The sequence below is a fragment of the Amblyomma mixtum genome, chromosome 3 (genome assembly GCF_055824585.1).
Source record: "Amblyomma mixtum isolate Tamu chromosome 3, ASM5582458v1, whole genome shotgun sequence".
Classification (NCBI taxonomy): Eukaryota; Metazoa; Arthropoda; class Arachnida; order Ixodida; family Ixodidae; genus Amblyomma; species Amblyomma mixtum.
Genome location: NC_143014.1, coordinates 215,381,506 through 215,397,751, shown reverse-complemented (window position 1 = coordinate 215,397,751; position 16,246 = coordinate 215,381,506). Strand labels below are relative to the sequence as shown.

Here is a 16,246-nt window from a genome sequence, read left to right as displayed (position 1 = left end):
ATGAGAGCGACATTACATCTGTATAATCTAGGGCGTTCTGTTTCGATGGGTACCATGGTACGTATTCCTACACTCTCGGTATGCCCTCCTCCTTGCATGGCAATCATCCTCTGGTTGGGGATTTATCCGCTCTCCCCGCACCTTCCGGACGATTACCACTGTAACCAACCTCTGGTTACGCCTTCCCACGGCCTCGCCATATCTTCCTCCTTCCACGGTAACCCTCGCTTCGGGCTTTTTCCAATAGGGGGAGGGGCAACCATCAACCGGCTGCCCCTTCTTATGCTCTCGCCATACCCTCCCCCTTCCAGGGTAACCATCCTCCGGTTGAAGATTCCTTCACTCTCGCCATACCGTGCTCCTTCCGCAGTAAACCCTTTCCGGACGGTTCCCGGGTAACCATCCTCTGGTTACGCCTTCCTGCGCTCTTGCCGTAAAGCCTTCCATGATAACTCTCCTCGTCCGCCCAGGATAACTACTCTGTGGGTGGTTATGGTGCTCGGCTCCTGACCCGAAAGACGCGGGTTCGATCCTGGCCGCGGCGGCCGAATTTCGATGAAGGCGAAATTCTAGAGGCCCGTGTACTGTGCGATGTCAGTGCACGTTAAAGAACCCCAGGTGGTCGAAATTTCCGGAGTCCTTCACTGCGGCGTTCCTGATAGCCAGAGTCGCTTTGGGACGTTAAAACATAATAAACCGGACCAAACAAATCATTTTCATAGTGGAAAAATGCAAAAGCCATCGTGCGTAAACGCTTTGGTGCACGTCAGATAAGCTCAGTGGCATGTCCGCTATCAATAAGTGTTCGACTATCCAAACAGCGGACTTGGCCAAACTTTATTTTGAGTTCGGTCGGAGCCTAGAAAACTCAGAATTCTTCCCGGATTTCCCGTAACACGCACACTCACACACGCTGCCGCCACAAGGCAAGAGGCGATTCGTCGCTGTCTGAACTACCCTAAGTCATGTTGTCAAAGGCTTGAGCGCACCGACCGTGCGCCGCGAGCCCGCTGCTTGCGCATCGCGCGGCTTTGGGCCTCGCGCCCACCCTCGTTCCCTCCCGGGATCGGATTATCTCAAACGGCGCTGTGGGGCGGCGCAATTGAAACTGGATATCGATCGGCGCGTGTCAGGCGACCCCGCGGGAGTGCTGGTCCCGAGGCCGGGGTCCCCCGCCCCCGCTTGGGGTGAAGCGGGGCGCTTGAATAAAACGCGCGCGTTTGTGCGAATCTGTTGACCGTGCTACGTGGTGGCGCCTACGCTAATCGCTGACTCGTGTTTATTCGCCGCTGTATACGGAGGCCCCACTTAAGCGGACAGACCGGTGCACGACACCGGGAGCTGAGGAAAGCAACGTACTACGTCCTCTGTCTTCATTCAAAAGCGCTGGTAACAGGCGAGGGAAAAGGGAGCCCGTACGTGACATTGTTACTTAACAGTACCACTTTGTTATCAAGCTCATCAGAGGTCAGTTGTTTGTTTTTTTTTTTTTTCGCAAAAATAAAGTCAGCGCTTGGGGTTGCCAAACTTGCACTTCGTTGGAAAAAGAATGCGAACCTCAATACATAACCTGTCTTCTTAGACCGCGCAGAGTTACGATAAGCGCTATCAATGAAGAGACAACGCGTGATATTGCCTACAAATACATTTTCAGGTATGTACTGACTATAGTAATGATGGGAAGTTATCAAAGATGTCGAAATTCGAATGATGACACATTATGCGCAAATGAATCCGGGACAGCTGCTGTTTATCTGTAAAGACGTCACGCTCATTTGCGTCCGGGAAACGGAGGGATGAGACTGAACGTTACGAGGAAACAAAGCGCAACCTTCATCCAACGTCATAGAATTACATAAACACGTAGAATAGCACACACCACATCGGTGGTCGCAGAAATCACAAGTATTCAGCTTCAACGTACCGGCGATGCGTGTGGTAAGGGGCATAATAGCGAAACAATTTTCTCCTGCTTCGGCTACGCCGATATTGCCGAGCGCAGTGTTTACTCCAAAGAACGCCGCGAAACAGTCCCCGGGGGCAGTTGCAGAGTGCAGCGTTTGTGTAGAAATTTCATGGCATGGCATGAGGCATTTAACGTCCAAAGACCGGCATATGGGCAAGGGCGTCCGCAGAATTTTTTGCAGGGGGGGGCCCCGTTGGTTGTTGGCGCCGGAGGGGGGGGGGGGGGGGGGGGGTGTTCGTAGCAAAAAGGCACTATTTGCGGAGTAAATTTATTTATTTATATATAAATAAAAATTAAGCAAAATGCACACATGAAAGATTAATTACAAAAAGCAAATTAAAGCGCGGCTAGGAGAGGTACATTGGAGTTTATCAACGAAGAAAGAATTAAAATTAATAAAAAATGCAAAAAGATATACTATCACTTCGTGGAGAAGAGTGCTCAGTCTTGCTGCATACGGGTTCTCGACTCACCCGGATTGATGACCAGCACACAGCACAATATATTCACAAACACGCAACTACAGTCACTCAGTCAGTCTTCCTTAAACAGCAATTAATTGTAGTCGCCTGGGATTTTTCTGGGTGAATTGCGTAATTACACGTGTGATAAATTAACTTCTGTGCTTAATTACACGCTCTCGGTGCACACTCATCATACACATTGATTGGAAGAACGGTTGAACGCGTACGTTGAAAGCAAAATATGACTATATATGCAACGAAAACTTATTTACAAGATAAATGCACGCTCGCAGCTTCATACACCTCGCTCCATCTTGCTCGCGCATCCGCACACACACTGCTCGCCGCTCGTTTTTTCTCGTCCGCTGTCTTGGTTGTTCTCAGCTTCGCTGACAACCGGCCACTAAAAACACCGAAGCACAAACACAGAGGCGCGCACACGTGCAAGGCTTTTACTTGCCGCACAACTTCCGAGGGGAAGGAACACTCGCCACTCCGGTCGGAAAATTTGTTTTTGTGTTTTTATGGGGTTCTGAGCCCCAAAACGACTCAGGCTATGAGGGACGGAGTAGTACAAAGTTCCGGATAATGTCGACCACCTGGGTCTCTTTACCATGCACTGACACGCACAATACATGGGCGTTGTTGTGATTTGAGGCCCAGCCAGAGGTGACAGGCGAGCCAGGCAGTCGCCATCGGGCTGCGTTGACCAAAGACGCTGGTTTTCGCAGAAGACGCAAAGAACGCTGGTGTGGGGGCGCCTCTGGAGACTGCGTCGCCGTGAACAAAAGCAGCTAATCCCCTTTGCCGGAGATTCTGAAAGCGGCGCTTCTACCGAACTGCGCTCTCCCGTGATCGTAGGAGACAGCGAGCGGCGGCGGCGCCAACTCATCGCCCGCTTGCCCCTGAGCAGCCCGACAAAGCGGGGGTGGACACGGCTGATTTGTCCTTCCCTCCTGAAGAATTCATCGGTGACCGGCATAACGAAGGCGAAAACAAGATGCCCTGTGCACTGTCTGCCTCCGTGTTGCTATCTCTCTAGAGATCAAAGAAAGAGACACCCATCTCAAGACGGCTCGAAACACATGCTAGCCGGTGCCGCTGTATCTCTGCAACAGGTCGCCGTTCAGTAGAGCTAACGATGGCGTGGTTTGAAAACGGCGCCCGGACGCGGCATTTCGCAGATATGTGACCCAAAGCGTGGAAGCGGGGCTGCTTTCACCCTTTTGGCTGAGCGCACCGCCGCCCCTGGCGTGCGGCCATCACTCACGGTTCGAGTGAGTGATTTTCCAGGGGGGTGCAGCCGCCCCCCCTTGCCCCCCCCCCCCTCCGGACGCCCATGCATATGGGCTATGAGAGACGCCGTATAGCGGAGGGCTGTGGGTTAATTTCAGCCCCCTGGAGTTCTATAACGTGCACTGACATCGCGCAGCACTTGGACGTTTTCATATTTCTCCTCTCTCTAAATTCGGCCGCCGCAGCCGGGATTCGATCCTACGACATTGGGATCGGCAGCCGATGCGCCATAGGTACTAAGCCACCGGGGCGGGGGTGGAATATTTAAGTGTCTAATCTGCATGAGTCAAGTCCCAACAAGAACAGTTACGAATTAGCACTGCTTTCACTGTTTCAACCTAATGGTATGGTTTACTTGTTTCTTTTTGTAGCAAAAAAAAAAACACGAAAAAACGAAGAAACGAAAAAACACGGCCTTTACGTCCCATTTTATTTTATGCTTCGTTGTGAAAGAAGCGATTCGGATGGGCTAACAATCAACGTCGGCGAAAATATTATTTATTAACTTATATATTCTCGCGCTCCAAACCTATACCTGAGCCTTGAGAAACTCCGCTTGAGAAACCACTTTGACTGCCTCTGTGGCACTGGTGACGTCACCACTGGATGACGTCACACATAATTAAGTACTAATTGGTAAGTAACGACAAATTACTAATTAATGGCTAATTACTGATTCATGACTGAATAATAATTTAACTGCTAATTAATGACGCTTAAGCTTCGCCTTTAGGAGTGGAACGCGACAGCGTGTTGTAGTGCTGCCAGGGAGTCCACGGAAGGCCACCACCCGTTCGGTGCGATGCGTTGCCCGTTGGAAACACCTTTGAACGCAACACTTTTTGAGGAAAGGAAATGGCGCAGCAATTCTCTGTCATCTCGGTGGACACCTGAGCCGCACCGTATAGGAAGGGAGGAAGTGGGAGTGAAAGAAGAAAGAGGGGCCGTAGTGAAGAAAATGAAAGTTGTATTTGAGGAAAGGAAATTACGCAGCAACTGTCTCACATATCTCGGTGGACACCCGTCATCCATTTGTAGAGGAAGGGAGGAAGTGGGAATGAAAGAAGAAAGAGGGGCCGTAGTGAAGAAAATGGAAATTGTATTTGAGGAAAGGAAATTACGCATTAACTGTCTCACATATCTCGGTGGACACCCGTCATCGTCGATGAGTCACCCCAGGGGCTAGACGTAACGTCGTACGGACAGACGGGAGTATGAGCTGTTACGACCCATCTTGAGACCCGCGATGAAAACAGTGGTGGATTCAACAGCGGTAATTTCGAAAGGTCGTTTGACCCCCATGATATCCCCAATCTTCGAAGTTCAGACTGTTCCTCATCCCGGACGAGCCCCTTGGTGATGCAACAACTGGCCACGCTACCTCGAGCCGTAACAGCTGGTGGCAGCGGAGGGATGCTGCTACCCGACTCATGACAAAGCCATTAAAGATTTTCGCCTTAAAACGAAATCTTAAGTGAGGGGCCTGAATATTGGCGCGCAGCTTCGCAGTCCTATGACTACTTTTTGGAAGTATTAATAAACTCACCCTGTGTTTTCTACGCACGCACGCACGCACGCACACACACACGCACGCACACGCACACTCACACGCGCACGCGCACACACACATATATATATCCTGTTGCATTTCATTTCAGGCTTATGGTACAAGCGCTTCACCACGGCACCAGCCGGTAAGATCAAAGCAACATCTGCCCTAAGCACCGCTTTGGGGGCACTAGTTAATGCACGAAAACTGGCACGAGATATTATAAGAACAAAACGCCTGCGTTCGCTCAGACGCACATGTAAAAGCGGATTAAAGAGCGTCAGGTGTACGACTCATATGAGCTCATCCACTACCCTACATACGTAAGATGGCCGGCACGATTGACAAGTAAATGAAATGGCGCGTTAGTGACCCGCGGCGAGCGACATTCTCTAAACGCCGTTCGAAACCGGCGAATCCAGCTGACAGAACTGCTTCTGCGCTTAGACCCGACAGAGCCCGGCACACGCTCCCTTTCTCCTCTTGGCACTTGGCAAGCGGACAGGCACATGTTCCCCATTCAGTAGCACGTGACTCCTTCGGCTAATCCCTCTTGTACCTCTAGGAGGGCGGCGTTTATTAGGCCTCTCATCTGCGGCCGAGGTACGGATTAACGCCGGGACGCGGCGCAGAAGCAACTGCCAGATTAGCAGCGAAGCCCACGGCGCGTGGGGAGCACTCGCGTGCGCGCGCGCGCCAGCTCTTGACAAAGCGCCCCCGAGAGCTGTTGCGGTTAATCCCGGAGTTGAAACCCGAGAGCAGAGCTCCCCGGGTGCGCCGTCGGACAGCCCGCACGGTGTCCCTGCGTTTTGTTCCCTGCGCTTTTCGGCGAGCTCTGGAGCGGGCTGAGGCACTGCGCTATACGCCTGGCGTTTGGTGTCTCAGTGGTGGAGAGTGGGCGAGCGTGCGTTTTATGAGGTCCTTTGGGACTGGAACTGCCCTCGTGGCCGGCCCTGCCAGAGAGAGAGGACGGCAAGGGGCATGCCGCTACCCGAGGATAAGGCCGGATCCTTTCTCACGAGGATTTCCTCTTCGCATTCGAGAGAAGGCCATTTCTGCCCGAGCGCACCCCTTCTAAGCATTCGGCGGGACTCGTGGGTGGGCGTGGCGTCGGCTACGCGCGGCTTGCTGTGTCGGCGACGAGGAGCGATCCTGGCTCAGCCGCACAGGGGCACTTGGGGCTCATGTTTCGGCTCGCGATGCTGTATGCGGAGACGAACGCCAGCCTTCCGCATTGTTCTGCTTCAGTTAAATTTTCAGGACGATGAAATATACACGGCTTTTTTGCCTAGCGCTAAAGACCAGCATCACCGTCATTGACGACGCGTTAATTATAAGCGCGCTTGCAGGTCTATGGAGCTCATATGAAATTAAAGGCCTTGTAAATTTCTCCTTTGCGGAGTACTCCCAATATCTGTACATTATATATCATTGCGTGGCCAACAGCTGGAATTATGTGGCTGATTTCTTCATTTTAGGCCTTTTAGACACTGCGCATGTTATATCTGACTCGTACAGCATGAGCCGTATGTGGTAGGGAAAAAAAAGGCTGCAACGTCCGATCGCTGGCCGTTTTGAGGTTAATGGCCACTTGAAAATCACAAATGAAATTTAAAAAAAAATGCACAAGTGATAATATGATCGCTCGCCGTTCCTGGACATAGCACAGTACATAGCACAGTACACGGGCCTCCAGAATTTCGCCCCCATAGAAATTTGACCACCGTTCGGACCTCTTCTATGCAAACTTGTATTTAATTTATGAACAGGTCACTAGATGTCGTCCTACAGACTATGAAAGAAAAATAAGTTCTCAAGAATGTGAATCACAAAATTAACTAAATTTTTTGTGTACTGAAAAGGCGCACTAAAGAAAGTGCACCCTTTGTCCAACAGGTAAAGTCGTATAAGTATTCGTGTATACTATTTTGCATCAAGACACGTCCAACGAAACGTCCATACAGGACCGCGTCGATAAATGAACGATGGCCATTTTCGATATTCAGATCAATCAGTTTCTTAACCTACCTAGTTTTTTTCAGGAGGTATGCAAGGGCAAGTTTTCCCCATCAAGGTGATATTCTCCGAGCTTTTTTCAACATCAACGTCCGCGTTCGTGTTAGGCTAAGCGCACACTGCGACCGAAGCTGTAATCAGTTGCCTAAATTAAAGGTGGTGTCAGTACGTGTCTTAATTATCGAAATTTGCGGATAAGTGCTTAATGAGACTCATGAGCAGGATGCGTATGCGGTCATGGCTGTGGTCTGAGCGGGTCCTTAAAAACTATGGACGCACCATTCTGGAGCTTTCCTTCTTGTGGTTGCAACTTCATGCCGGACAAGATGTCACCGGACTCCTGTGGTATATAAGAGGTGAATATACATACACAGCTTCGGGCTCTGCTGCCGCGAGGATGTTCCCTGGTGGCGAGGTTACACATAACGCATAACGCATAACAGTGCTACGCATAACAGTGCTGTAGTCAGGGAAAACTAGTCAGGACGTATGCTGTCCTGTCGTACCTGTGTCTATTCTGTCCCGTTTTTTCGTGCTGCTACGTTTTCAAGTTATGTTAACGTCATTTGTTTCTAAGTAGTCAAGAGCATTTTATTTCTCAAGTTTGGTCCGCTTCAACAGAACGCGATTCACTATAGGTAGTAGTTTAAGAAGCTGTCACGGAGGTATTTTGTATTTATCCGTGCGAAATTCAGCACGCTAATATTCTTCACATGCCAGGCGAGTGGAATTTCGGTGGGTTCTGTGAGATGCCTCTGATTTTTTCTAGTGGACTTTTGTTTTTGTTAGAATTCCGCTTACTACTCTTCCGTACATTTTTTATTTGATTTGACATGCTGCCCACACAGAATGAACGGCCGAAAGAATTTTGTGCTTTAGAAATGTCTTCAGAGTCCTTCAGAGAATTCGCTCCCAGAGTCTGTCGGTGTCACATTTAGAGTAATTTAGGAAAGAATGAGCGAATGAATTAATGGCTCTTTTCGGCGCAGCGCGCAAAAAACTAAACGGCGTCCCTTAAGATTTTTTTTTTTTTTTTCCAAAACGCGCAGCGTAGTGACACCTTGGACCTTGTATGCACTTTTCTTCACGCTCAGAGAAATGTGGGCTCATCCCCGTTCATCAAATCTCGCTTTGCTTTTTCTTTTTTCGACCTTCATGCGCGAACACAGTAGCTGCCGTCCCCGTTCCATCCGGTCTCATTACGTCTCCATCGCCCCGCACGGGGCCAACGGGACGAAGGGGGGCGGCGCCGCGAATCACCCCCCGACCACGTAGTAAACGCTCACGCCTACAAAATAAGTCGAGGCTTGTTAAACAAAACACGCTTGTCTGCTTTTGACTGCGAGGCGGCCGGCTTCGCGTAACGAGTAAAAAAAAAAAACGACTTTTTTTTTTCACTTTTATTTCGAGCCGCGCACGAGACAAAGCAGAGAGGGAGCGAGTGATAGAGACGGGGAGAAAGTTTCTGCACCATATCTTCCCTTTGTGCGCGAAACGTGTTCTCGGCGGGCGCGCTGGCTTTTCCGGCCCCGCGCCAGGGCAGCCGGCCAGCGCCACGGGCCGAGTGGGCGGCGGGGCCGACGAGTGTGTGTCGCCCAAGAGACACGCGGCGCGCGCGTTCGTGCGCAGTCCGGCAGAAGGGCAAGTGTGCCCGACTCTTTTGTGTCGGGCCCTCCACTTCTCTTCCCCCCCTTCCACCGCGGCAACGCGCGTACAGCGGCGGTGCTCTCCTTGTGTATACTACGCGGGCTGACGCAGGAGCACTCTCGACGCTTCTCCTGCCGCCGCACCACTCGGAGAGGCAGGTTTTCAGCTCTGCTAGATGAAGAGGGGGGACACCTTGCGCAACAACAAAAGTTCCGAAGGGGGAATAGTTGAAGGATGGGGGGAGGTGAGTGTGTCCCGGAGTCACGTGCGCCCGAAGTGCTTTCCCAGCGGCGGGGGGTTGCGCGACAATGCGGCGCGCGTCATCGGACCGTCATCGCGGTGGCCCGGACGTCGACAGGAGCGACAGCAGCGCGCGGGGAGGTGGCTGTGTAGCGCCGCCGGATCGGCGCTGAGCGGTCGCGTCGTCACGTACCGGCGGGGCGCACTTGCCCATGATTCCGGCTCCCCGTGAAAAGTCGCCGTCTATGGGGCGACTCAGCGACGGCGTATACCAGAGGGGAGCCGCGTTGTTCATCGTGGCTTTCGCAGAGCGCCCCGCGGTTAAAAGTTATGACAAGAGTAAGACGTTGCGTAACCAGCGCTTTCTCTCTCCCTATATCTCTTTCTCCGCATGAAGCCATGTCCCTTTGCTTCCTGCGTGGCTTCGTTACTATTAAAACTGTGGAATCGTGCTAGGCTGCAACTGCAGCAAGCGCATGAAAAACGCCCGGGACCATCAAGAGTCCAGCATCACTGGTCCAAGCATCAGGAAAGGAGATACTGCTTAGTAGCTTCAGTTAAATAAAAAACGAAAGCTTCATAATTTCTGGAGCAGCAGCACTAAGCTCTTAATGAACTCCTACGATATGAGAATCTTTTTTTTTCCCCAGTTTGTTCCTGATGCCTTGCGTGTTACGTTGTGTGGTGGTAAGATTTCATTTCATCGAAAATTATTTTACAACAAAAACATTATGGAAAACAACATTGGCCCGCAAGGGCATGATAAGAAAAAATTGTATGTATTCTCTGAATATACTGAATGACTTCACACAACTGATGTGACGTCATTCATCTGTGCGCTGCCTCTACAAGGATTTGTCGAATTTTCAAGGTGTTTCCCAGGATGCTATGGAAGTACTGGAAAGAATTTTACCCGCCATTTTAATTCAGTGAAAAACGCCGTAGCACTGCCAGATCTTCCTTAAATGTAATTAGGTATACAAGCGCACTTATCCAGTTATTTTGCTCTAGTCACATTTTTCTCGTGCTGCCTGTGGCTAACTTCTTTTTGAGAAAGGAATATGTATGATTTTTCTTGACATTACTCTGGCGGTATATTGCTGGTATGAGCTCGAGCTCGCTTGTTGTGTACAAGCTCGTCAGGTAATATTTCAAAGCGAAGAGAAAGTAGGCGGATAACTACGGAAAACAAGAGCGATAAGCACCACCACGAAATGAGCAGTAAACACCAAGACATTTCGTTGGTGCCATTTGTTACGTCGTCTTGATGAGCACTGTCCTTTTTTAGTGCGAAAGCACTACTTCACTAGCAAAGCTAAAAACCCGTGGTATCTGTGAAGCCTCAATCTTTGACCTTTGGCGTTCACCTTTGTCCTTAAACCTTGACCTTGCACCTTGCCTTCCAGGCGGTGTTGCCTCAACTGTTTTCGCATGTCCTACTGGGTTTAACTACGCTAAAAGCCTACCTTTTTTTTTCCACGTGCACCCCTGCAGAGACAAACAAGCGCATGCGCACTTCGTTCAAGCACAGTCAGCTGCGCGCCATGAAGGCCTACTTCACTGTCAACCACAACCCAGACTCCAAGGACCTGAAGCAGCTCTCTCTCCGCACGGGGCTCAGCAAAAGAGTGCTACAGGTACGTGGGACACGTTGCAGAGGCTCTAAATACTCGCCTACTACTGTGGTCCTGCACGATGTGACGTCAGACGCTGTTTCATGCCATACTGGAACCTCAGTGGCCGACGTTGTTGCTGGCTAATGGCGGCACTAGTCGTGCATAACTGTAACGCCAGTTTATTTATTTATAAAATGTGTTTAGTGCACTCTGCTGTCTCTAAAAAACTAAGTAAGTAGGCATGTCGGTACAAATAGTGTCGCTTCCCCTTTCAGACAAATAAAGAAACAATACATGTGCTCATGCACGAGCCGTGAGCGAGATAAAAAAAAAACAGATAACAAACAAGTCCACATTTGTACTGTGAGTAATGATGATCGACCATCAGGTAACAATTGAAATAAAAATGCACCCACGCAGGAAACTTCGTGGAGGAAAGACTAGCGAGCTAAAACAAAATAATAATAAAGGAGAGAATAACCCCTGACATTACGACTGAAACTGTGTGAGTAGCAGTTTCTCGTAGTTATCTGTTGGAGGAAAATAGCTGTAGGGAGAGCTTTCTATTGAATAATAGTACGCGGGAACTTAACAAACAAGTTGGTGAGTGTGCGGCAAGAGACCAACCACATAGTGGCCTCTTGTCACATACCGAATGTGACGGTGCCCGTAGGCGTTGCAGACAAGGTTGGATATACGTTCTTACGTAAATTACTACGACTTGTTATGTATCGTAAACAAGTCCTTCAGTCCCGCTATCATCGCAATTCTGAAGTAGGGATATGGTGGTTGTTAGCCATTTATTCAGGGGAAGTCAGTAGACCTGAACTGCCACGTCATTCTGTTCTGTCACAATGGTGACACCAGCGCTTTTGTATCTGCTGGACAGGTGTGGTTCCAAAACGCACGGGCCAAGTGGCGCCGGAACCTGCTGCGCCAGGCGAGCCACGGGCCCGAGGTGGCCCAGGACTCGAGCCCGCTGCAGGACCTGGGAGCCACCATCACACTGGAGGAGCAGACCATCCACTCCTACGCGAACCTCTTCTGAGAGCGGCCGGCGTTCTGACCGTCGCTGGACTAGCCTTTGAAGTGCCGCTCTCTACCGCACACGAACAGTCTAGGCAGGACAAGGCGTTCGAGTGCTTTGTCGACGGCTGCGAGTTCTCACCAGACATTTAGTAATGACATCGCATAGCTGGTTGCTGCGTAGTCTTCGTCTTGTCTAGACGGTGTCGGTTTCGGTTTCGGGTGATTTAGAACCGATGACAGTGTTCGGCCTTAGAGTGGGAGCGCTTGTGGGGAGCATGTTGTCTTCATTGCAGAGAAAACCACCAGCGGCGATCCCCTGAAACTGTTTTAAAACGATCCTACCGATGGCCTAAACACAAAGGGGGAGAGCACTCATCAAAAGCTGGTAGTACGGTGATGATAAATGAATTCATAGAAAGCTGATGAACGCCGCAACTCCGTTGTTGTGCTAATATCCTATGAAAGTTCTAATAATTTTGTTAGGGTTAGATGCACTACCACGATAATGTTTATATTAGGATGACTGCGGCACAGGAAGTGCCGAAAATGGGCAGCTGTTTTGCGTGGTGTCCTGCAGGGTCATAACCAAACTGCAACTAGTTCAGCAAAAGATCAGGGACTGGCGGGAGCTTTGTCATGACAGGTGCAGTCATGTAGAACTTTACCCGATATGACCGGGTGATGACGAACTACGATTGGCATCCTAAAACCACCAAAGCGTGAACCAGTAACGAAAGAAACACCGGCACGAGGTTGAATACAAGCGCCTCGTCTTGTTGTCTCCTTATCTCGTTATTGGTTCGTATTCGCGAGGCTGCACAGAGTTACCAGCAATTGCTGACCATCGTCCTATCATTTCACGTTATATTGTCCATGACTGCACATGATAGAAGCCAGTGACGTGAAGGAGCAAGCAGGTACATTGACCTGGCTTGAGTACATCAGGCACAAAAACTTGCTATGCGAAGGTTATTACGGCATAAAAATAACAGCTACACCGGGTGTCCCATCTAAAAACAACCAAGATTTTTTAAAAGACAAAGTGCGCCAAGCACGTGAACCAGTTGATGGAAGGAGGTGCATGCGATTCGCGAAAAATGCGAACATTGCGTCTGCGCAAAAAAAAAAAAAAAAATGTCGTTTGCACCATCGATGACTGATTACGCGAGTAATGCAAAACACTGATTTAGCGTTTTTTCGCCACAGCCGCTACGCTTGAAAAGGAATAATGAACCAAAGCTGGAATGCTCATAGGCAACCATTGCTATTACTTCCTTCAAATGTGCTCTGCTTTCCGGCTGCCACTTTTAGAATAAATGCACTGGATGAAGTGTACGTTGGGTTCTTATATATAACAGCTTATTAAGAAATGCGTGGTTAAGCATGGTTTTTGTGAAGTTATGGGCAGCATTTTTACGCTTGAAATGATTTTTCGCTGATACTGTGTTCGTTATGCAGCCACACAAGAGGAGAAAACTGGTTTGGTTTGGTTTATGGGGTTTAACGTCCCAAAGCGACTCTTCTTTCCTTACTAATGCTTTTTTTTAAACCAAATTATTTGCACTGATGATGACTTTACTCCTTGGCTAGCCGGCAGAAAAAAAAATTCAACAACGCAGGCCACAGTAGTGTCGTGGGCGACTCAAGTATCAGTTAGGAAAAGCAAGTTGACCTTATATCTTAAATATATCCGAAAGGAGGTGTTATTGCCCTGGCCGGTGCCGTATACACTCGATTTCTCGTTGCGTGACACCGAAGAACATTAAAGAATCGACGACCTCGACGCAGAAGGTAATATACGGAAAAAGCCATGTTTTCTCTACTCTGGCTGATGTGCAGAAATCTTATTTGTGTACATCAAAAGACAGATACCAAAAAATGCGGCTGCATGCACTTAATGCACAAGATCTGGGCTGTTCTCATGGAGAAACACCTTGAAGCGCAAACAAGGCGGAAAAAAATGCCACCTCAGTGAAGCCTTCAAATATTTTTTGGTTAAGGTTGTTGTTTCCTACTGACGAGATTAGTCTTGCAAATGTTCTGCCGGCAATTGCTCCACCGTAGCGACACTTAGACGTTGATTAAAATAAGCAATTTCCAGCACAGATCTGTGACCTGGAATTTTATAAGTGTATAGTGTGAAGTACGCAAAACATTGCCGCCAACCAGCAATGAACTGCAGTGCATGAATAGACATAAAAAAAAAAAACATCAAACGAATGTTTCACCTTCGTGTGAATAACGAATTAACTTTTTGCAGTACTCTAGGTTTTGCACTAGCCGACTGCCCCTGGCATACATGCAAAAAGAAGCATTCCGTATGTTTCTTTTTTTGTGTGTGTGTTTTGGGAAGCAGCGATGCCCCGGAGCTTTCACGAACTGAACGCAAATACCAGTCTTCTTCTTTTCCTCTATCGCTATATAGCGAAGTTGTTTATGTATGCCATCGTAGAAGTAAAAAAACGCAGCAGCTAAGCGCCGAATTAGACTTTACGCGACCTGGTAGAAAAGACTTTCTCTGTGAACTGTTTATTCACATTTCTGGGACTTATGCGACCGAAAAGAAAATTCCGGATTTTTCACATGGTGTTGTTCAGGGCGAGTTGAATTCTCGAGCAAGCAACTGGATGTTTGTCGACATGCGCTTTTTTGTGCTAGCTTGTCGTCATTCGCGCTGTAGTTGCAAATTTACAGGGCTTTAGACATTGTTCTGTATATAGATAGTCGCTATCGCAATAGGCAGCCCGATAACCCACATCCTGTGACGAGAACGCACTGCTCTATCTCTTAATGCTGGTTAACGTCTTCTAGAGGGGCCCTGTCTTCTATATGCTGAGCAAAAGGTGACGAGGTTGCTTGTATTGCTGATGCACGTTGGGTGATTACCATGCACATTTGTTAATCTCAAAAGGCGCCCAAGAGCTGGTTTCGTGGCCTTGCCAGTTGACATCGTCCCGATTACTTCACCGCGACAATAGCCGACCATCTGGAACAGCTCGTTATGAAGTAGCAATAAACTTGAAATAAGACTTTATTGCTTCCAAGCGAAGATTGCCTTGTGTGTTTCTTTTACATCTGAAAGAAAAGGTACGTGCGTTCTCGGGGAATACTAAAGCGCGTCCTACGTGCAGGATTTTTAAACTTTTCATCGCCTCCAAGACAAGCTGCATTCCGTATCAAGTGTGAGTACAAGTGCAACGTCGTCCCTTTTGTGTTTTAGTCCCGTCCCAGTTAAGCTAAAAAAAAAATTATAGGTTCTGTGAACATGGCGAATATGCCCTGCTTTCACCACCAATATGCAGCGTCCAGCAACGACATGTCCAACATTCTCGGACAGAATTTTTGAAAATTGCAAAATTGGAAGACACTGTTATGGACATATTGAAGGTAATGGTCCATTCTTCTGATATGTAGCAAAATACTTCTTTTAAAGTGTTTCCATCGATCGCATCGAATAGCTAATACTGCCATAAAAAAAAAAAATGGGGAACGCTTTTGACGATAGCAAAAGCACCAATAGAAAAAAAAATACACGACTGCCGTCGTTTTATCTGCGAATATATTGATTGCTACAATTAAATCTTACATTATAGGAAAAAAATGCGTTCATAAACGGTTTCCCGCTTTAAAATTCTTTCGTGCGAATTGTTGGGTATGAAAGCTGCAGGGCACATTTGAGTCTGCTGCTACCAGCGGAAAATATATATACAGCATAAACAGTACGTGCCCCATCTATAAATATATACACTCCCCATCGGTAAAATCAGCTTCTCCATCACGTGAACACCAAGAAAAAAATAATCTCTGCATGCATTTCTTACCCACCATTTTTCCGCTCTATAGAACGGAATATCTGTTGCCAAAAGAATTCAGTGCTTGAGAAACGCCGGTAAACGCTGGACATGCTGCACCCATAAGAAGGATGGGCCGCAGTTTATTAAAAACACTAATAGACATGCCGCTTTTACTGAATTACGCGGGGAATCTATATTTCCCGGATATAGAAAAATGAATCCTATTCAAGCGGAAACCTTTTTCAATTCCAAAATGAAGCCGCATGGGCCCGGCGCCGCGTCCTCAATTATGCAGATTAAGATTGATGAACTGAAGTTATGGTCAAGTGACGCACCTGGAGAACGAGTTTGCGCAGCGCGCATTCGGTTAATCTGCCTGCTGGCAGGCACCATGCCAGGGTACTAGCGAGTTTCGCTGCAGCTTCCTCGCTTACACCCTGTCTATGCACAAGCGCCACTCATTAAGGCGTGGCACCAAAGGCGCCTGCGTTCTTCGGTGACACTGCAGGCTAATCAATTTTACCAGGCAACAAAGCCCTTATGGTGCACTTTAACAAAGAAGTGATAAACAATGTAGTTGACCCTGGCTTCACCACGGTTGCTGATAATAATTGAAAAGCAAAACCGCG

At 48.5% G+C, this 16,246-nt stretch overlaps 1 protein-coding gene across 1 annotated transcript in view; it reads left to right on the top strand.

The window, feature by feature from the left end:
- LOC149353651 (LIM/homeobox protein Lhx9-like) overlaps positions 1-14,782 on the top strand; it is a 28,116-nt gene extending 13,334 nt beyond the window's left edge. Inside the window, exons 3-4 of the mRNA XM_089577385.1 lie at positions 10,673-10,815; positions 11,684-14,782. Coding sequence (XP_089433511.1) covers positions 10,673-10,815; positions 11,684-11,842 — 302 coding nt within the window. The 3' untranslated portion in view covers positions 11,843-14,782. The remainder of the gene's footprint in view (positions 1-10,672; positions 10,816-11,683) is intronic.
- Positions 14,783-16,246: the final 1,464 nt, after the last annotated feature.